The sequence below is a fragment of the Eurypyga helias genome, unplaced genomic scaffold, assembly GCF_000690775.1.
Source record: "Eurypyga helias isolate BGI_N326 unplaced genomic scaffold, ASM69077v1 scaffold2139, whole genome shotgun sequence".
In the NCBI taxonomy this organism is placed as follows: domain Eukaryota; kingdom Metazoa; phylum Chordata; class Aves; order Eurypygiformes; family Eurypygidae; genus Eurypyga; species Eurypyga helias.
Genome location: NW_010272553.1, coordinates 211 through 7,056, shown reverse-complemented (window position 1 = coordinate 7,056; position 6,846 = coordinate 211). Strand labels below are relative to the sequence as shown.

General features: G+C 41.5%; 1 protein-coding gene across 1 annotated transcript; it reads right to left on the bottom strand.

Annotated features, from left to right (window-relative positions):
• Window positions 1–523: 523 nt before the first annotated feature.
• Window positions 524–6,429, bottom strand: NDUFS6 (NADH dehydrogenase (ubiquinone) Fe-S protein 6, 13kDa (NADH-coenzyme Q reductase); the record flags this gene model as incomplete). The annotated part of the gene is made up of 3 exons (XM_010159144.1): window positions 524–589; window positions 2,501–2,623; window positions 6,376–6,429. Coding segments are annotated over 3 exons (243 nt in total), but the record flags the coding sequence as incomplete, so codon positions are not given.
• Window positions 6,430–6,846: the final 417 nt, after the last annotated feature.

The window sequence follows — 6,846 nt, the reverse complement described above, 5'->3', positions numbered from 1 at the left end:
AGCAAATGTAGTTACTTAATTCAGGGACAACAATCTTGCTTCCAGGAATAAGCACTGTAATGCTGAATATCATATCATATCATCCTTGTTCTTCCATTTTTGAATTCAGCTAGAGATACTAGGCCATGAACAAATTAAAGAGTGTCAAAAAACGCCAAAAGATAAACACCTTGGATAATTAATCCCTCAATAAACATTCACAACCAATTCCAATGTTGAAAAGAACACAAATCTACCCAGTACAAACCAAACCCGTGCTGCAGCCAAAGGCCACTTCCAAGCCTGCAAGAAGTCTGCCAAATCAGGCAGGGCATTTGTTCCATAAAAACCAAACTAAGTACAAAGCAGATATTGCTACACCATTCAGCCCTCAAATACTGGACAAGCTAGGTTTTAAAAAGGTACAGACTGAACTTTCCATAGTTAAACTTGAACATTAATCTTGGGTTTCTAAAGATACAGTTTATTTATAGTTAAACATTAACAGCTGAACAGCAATCTGCAAGCACACAGGGATGATCTTTCAGTGATGTTTCTGTTTAAACTGAAGTCCACAGTAGCCACACGTTCCCGTCTTTGTATCTTTGTCCTGCAAAAATATAAAAACACAACAGCTGCTAGTTTGACTTTATAAAAACTTTTAGAAACTACAAATTCTCTTTTATTTATAAGTGCCACCTTAAAATGGATCAATATACTGAAGTACAGAATTTAACCTTATTTGAAACACTGGAAGTAAGAACAGTAGGAGGTTCATGCTTGATTTCTGTAGCCTACAGAGCTTCCCTCCTGCCAGCCTTTTAACAACCAGGCCTAATCCCAACAATACAAGTTTAAGGTCAAGCCAAGTGATCTCTCTTCACTTCAGTCAGTTCAGTCATATCTACTCCAATGTCACGGAAGAGATAATTTCATAATTAAAGAATTTGGCATTTCCAAGTTCTGACTAGACAGGAATTTTGGCCAATAATGTAAGTTGACAGAGTTAGCTGCAGGAAGGAGGAAATTTCAGTAGGATTCCAAGAGATTCTAAAAGAAAATGTTTTGGAGAAAAGTTGCAGGTACTACTGTATAAAATTTTATTCTTGTCTCCAAAAGACAGAGGTATTTTTTAAAGTTTAGAAGTGTGACTGACTGCCAGCTGTTGTTGTAGTCCTCCTTAACACAACAAAAGAGAGTTAGATTAAACACTCAGGGACATAGTTTAGTGGTGGTCTTGGCAGTGTTAGGTTGACAATTGGACTCAATGACCTTAAAGGTCTTTTCCAACCAAAACAATTCTACGATTTTGTTATTTAGCAACGTAACTATTTGCAGTAATGAAAAAATAAACTCATTGTTCCCCTTAATACAGGATTAGAAGTGAAAAACACAGACTAGCCTCTACCCCTGAAAGTCTGGGTTTCAGTTGGTAGGGCTAGTGGAAACAAGCTGGTCTAATACCATTTTCTCTGTTTGCAGACAATAGCTTTCCAGAACTTAACCTCAGATGTCTTGTAATTTCATTATTAACACAAAAAGATGGCAGCATTCATAAAAACCAAAGCATTATTGAAGAACAGAGTGGTGCAGGTCAGGAAAATTGACGTAAATGCAAACCATCAGCAGTGTGCTATGGAAGTTAAGCTTGTGTTCTTCAGCCTTAAGTTAAGTGTTACGAATTAGAATCTCCAAGAATTTGACTTGAATAATGTAAAATTAATCACTATAAAGTGCTCACTTTGTTCAAAAGAGAAATGCTTGTGACTATAGTTAGGAGTCACAACACTGACAATAAAGGACACCACCTCTCCCCCCACATTCTTTAGGTCATTAAACAAATGCCAAAATTTAGGGGCGTGAGCAAAGATTGTAAGACATCTGCAGGCAGGGTCTGCCTGTGAATGGTACCTAAGCAACAGGTCGTTGTTGATTCCACAGAGGCCATAGGACAGTAGCCTCAATATTTTTACTCTCTAGAGTAAGAACACACAGGAGAGTACCACTACTACTGTAAATAGGAGGATAACAACATTTATTTATTCTTCACTTATTTCTCTGACCATGACTGAAATGTTCACTCTTCAGAACTACCAAGATTCCCAAAGACTGAAAACGGGGTTTGGGTTCCCTCCCTCCAGCATATTTCTAAGAATACTGCAAATGTATCCTCAACCTACACAGTAGCATTTAAGTAATTAGTGTCTCAAAACACAGTCAGCATGTTACCTTTTGCTCTCAAGGCACTGCTCGTTCATATCACTTCAGTTAATTTCTTTATTATTCTCTTATGAAACCAAATTATTCTCTTATGAATCCAAAAGAAAATTCTGCAACTTCAAATGGAAACACTGTAACTCTTCTGAGTATAAATCTTGATTTTACATTAGGCACCAAATAAAATGAGCATCTCGGGTAACTACTCCTTTTACTCTGTCAAACCAACATGCCAAAAAGTAGATCATCTTACACATGAGAATCAACAGGCAAAACATGCTATACACAGATCAAAAGACATTACCAAGTTTATGTATACTTTAGGATGTCCCAAAGCTCCACCACCACCATCGCATGATATCACTCTGCTTTCAACTTCGCTCACGGGCTGCTCTGCTATCAAATCAATTGCAAAATTCTTGTTCACCTGTAAGAGAAATGAAGCTTTCAGATACCTTCCCTACTCAGGTCGACAGCAATTGCTATTTACTGCCTCCCCACGCAGTTCCACTACAGCTATCCTGAGAATTTCCTGCACAGGCCTCCTCCCATCTCCTCCACCAACTCTTAGGCTGTGCTGCAAGCCAGATCAGGGAACTACGCGCATTAAACTCTGCAAAAGTTAACTCCCTTCCCCTGACACACGTCAGACCAGTGCTCAGGTTTACAAGGTGACCCAACCAGATTCAGCAGAGAGGTGAGTAGGAACAAGCAGCCAAGAACAGAAGATATTTAACTGTATTGCACTTCAGCGACTACATGATAAAATTGCAAAAGACTGACTGCTGATAAAAATAATAGTGGGACAAGTAAGGTCAGGACTGAGATAAAACAACTGCTGGCAGTTTAGTGCCTCCCACCATGCACCTTATTCTACCACTACATAGGAATCTCAGGAAAACATGGATGTGGTGCATAACAGTCAGAAAGGCAAATTGTTCAGCATTAGAAAAAAGAAAAACCTCTAGACATCACCACGTCACTCTGTAAACCCTCAATATGCACATCACTGACAGCTAAGGCTTTTTTCCTAGAGCATGCTTACACAGCCCAGTGCTACACAGTGCCACAGGCCTGCGACACAGGACCTTAGCAGGACCTACAGCACCCGCCAAAGCACAGGCCTACAGCACCCAGCCACAGCACTTTCCTCCCTCGTCCACACCAGCTGCTTCCAGCCCGGTTTGCACCAGTACTGAGCAGCTAAGCATGCTGCCGGAGGGGCCAGCTTTTCCAAAGGCAATGTTATACATGCACGAACACAAAACAATACACACCCAAAGAAGGCAGTACCCACTGCTCTGTGTGTAAGTTTCATAAACATGCTTTTATCTGAATGAAGATGAGATTCTTAGGAAAAAGTGTAAGATAGCTGTAAGTGTAAGATAGTTTGTTAAATGAACCTCCAAGAATTATGCTGGTACTTTTACACAGTTCTAGTACACAACCACCTAGGTTCTTTCGCCAAGCCTCCAATTAAGTCTCCCCAAAATTTGTATTGGTACAGCAGTGGAAAAATCAGTTTTGCCAACAGCAGGATTTTCTTTATTTAGCTATCATCTCCTTTAGGTGAAGTTAACGAAAAATTAACTTCAGGCACTGAAGCAAACTGACAGCATCAAGAACCTCACTGCCTGGGGCCTGAGTGCGCAACTCCTATGCAATCTCTACCAACCTGCAAGGGTTTTTACTGCTGCTTTTTAGTTGTGTGTCCTTCCTTTCACGCTAAGGAGGGAGAGTGACAGCACCGTGATGCGCCTCTGCTTCAAGATCGGAAGCAGAACTCCACTCTTCCCAGCATTTCTTAACCACAAAGGTATTTGCAGGGAGAAGGGGGAAGAAAGAACCTCTCATCTACTGTACAACTATGATTTATCTGTGGTTCAGCCTACTAAACAAGAAAGTCTAGGGATTCACAGGGAAAACGTCAGGAAAAAAACCCTAAAAGTGAGAAAAAACTGTGAGAAAAAACCCACATACAGTGGTTTCAGTTACAGCACGTCCCTTCCATTAAAGCACAGCGGTAATTAACAGGACAGAGCTGTTTCCCTCAGCACACCCAAATGTTCCTTGTCCAGTGCATAATTCAATGAACAATTTTTTTTCCCTGGCCGCAGTGCCAGTTCGACAATCCCACTGCTGCCTCTTTCCACCTACTCGCCTGTGCCAGTACGTGGTCTGCGAGGCTGAGAGAGCAAACCAAACTCGGAACAGACCCAGGTCCAAAGATCCAGAGGGAAGGCAGGAGGTTGCATTTAAACCAGACCAGCTCAGTTTCCCTGCTGGCTTCGGCTGCTGCACCAGCCCAACAGAGAGCAGAGCTGAAGTCAAAACAGGTCCTGTGGTAACTTAGGGGTGGTACAAGGGCAGGATGACGCTAGTCAGGTGGATGCAGTTTAACAGCTGCCATGCTCAGTTTTCTCACAGCTACTTGCTTTAGGCCCTTGCCACAGACCACAATCCCCTTGTTCTGCACATCCAGCGCAAAGAACAAGGATTTTAGCTAAAAAACATGGATTTCATTAACAATTAGACCAGCAGAACTGAAGGGACAATACCCATGTACTCTGGGCCATGCTCCTGTGGCCAGCCACTGCCCGGAGAGGCCACATGCAGCACCCTGGCATGGGCCCAGATGTCCTCAATGAGGGCATCTGTGCCCGGAGGCTGGGTCCCCAGACAAGAAAGCTGCTGAGGCTGGACTAGGCCAATCACAAGTCAGACTCAACCACCCAGAGCATACTGTGGGCAAAGGGAAGCAGCAACAGAGAAAGTACAGTCACCAACTTTGCAGGCTAGCTTCAGCTTCAGAAACAAGACAGCATTTGGATTACAGACATGGCCGTGACACCCTAATAATAGCAAATGAAACATCCCCTAGGATAACAGCAAAACCCCTAGAGATATCACATCAATAAAAACAGATGAAGATTGTGTTAGTATTTAACATGAAATTTTGTTCAGACTTCACAATTAAGACCTAGCATTAAACCTTGCTCAGCAGACTTAACGCTCATCTTTTGCTGGAGAAGGAGGAACTGAGGTGAGCTGAAAACCCTGGGTGTTCCTCATCACAGAGTCTGAAATCAGCTGCTGGCAAAGGCACATCAGAGGGACCAGTGCCCTGTGGAGAACTAGGCTTAGGGAGTATTTCCTACAATGTTACAGAAGCAGCACAGAAACATGCACTGCATTTGGGAAAGACCTACTTTTCCACTATCCACCCAGAAGTAAACTACAGCATTTCAAGTGACATTTTCATGGAGCTATTTTCCCCACGGAATCCCTAATTTTGCCAAACAGCATGAGTTAATCTGTATCCGTGAACTCAATAGGAAAACTCAGAAAGCAGCATAATTAGTTCAGGTTAATTTAGGAAGAGAACAATTATACACAACTACATTAAAAATTTACCGCATCTTATATCAACAACAGGCCCACATAAATTCACAGTAGCACATTTGGCTGATGCTGGTGTTACTAGACTTCGCCTCTGAGGACTCCTTATTTCAGAACACTCTACATTTTAGTTTTATTTCTTAAATCACATCACTGTTTCAGCAAATGCTCCCTAGCCTCTGGAAATGAAGGGGCCTCATTAAAAAATCCTACGCAGTTTGAGTAAATGTCAAGATTTTAACTATGCAGAGGCAAATTAAGCTTCAAAACACACATGTGAACAGATGTGGAGATCCACAACTCAGCAGAGCATTTACCTACGTCATTTCTCTGAACACAGGTGTCACTAAAAACATGCTTAAAGTTTTCTTAAGACATATACTTATAAAAAACAAGTGATCCCAATTTAAGATGCTCAGATGGCTACAAGTCCCACAGCCTAAATGTAAGCACTGCACAGGTGTAGGGCAAGAATTTTCCAAAGTTACCAGAGGTAGGGAGGTACACAGAAGCTACTATAAGCGGTCTTAAAAGAAGAATTTTCACCACAGTGAAAAAAAAAACATTGAGAATTTTCACCACAGTGAAAAAAAACCCATCAAAACCCAAGACAATTTTCTTTTATTGTGATTTTTTTTTTGTTGGATGGTTTTGGGTTTTAGATTAGGTTGGTTTGTTGGCTTTTTTTTTAGTGACAACCAAGCTGAGGACATCCATGACAGGTATAAAAAAACCCCACAAACCACCCCCTCTCCCATGAGTAAAAGTAGACCAAGTTACCTCCTTTTGTCGTCCAACAAATCTAATTCTTCTATAATCCTCTTCTTCATACACCTGAAGCATAAAACAAACTTCATCTTATTTAAAAAGCAATGACAAAGATGACAGAGGCTTACAGCACTGCCAAGAGTAAATAGTTTAAGTCGTTTCCTCAGTTTTAAGTAGTATCACCTTACAATCATGTACCACACAGAAAAAAGGAGTTTCTGTTTGTCTCACACGGGAAAATAAATTGAAGGTTGGAACATAAAAAAGAAAAGGGGGTGGGTTTTAAAGCCAGCAAACAAGCCTTGGCTCTGTGAGCATAAGATTTATTACTTATACTGCTGTTCCTTGATCCCACACTGCCATCTGGAAGGTGAACTAAACTAGGTAATTCAAGTCCCGTCTTTAATTATGCTCGAGTCAAGGAACCAGAGGCAACCTTCCCACCCTCACTTCAACAGCCCCCCCCCTGTCACACCCCCACAA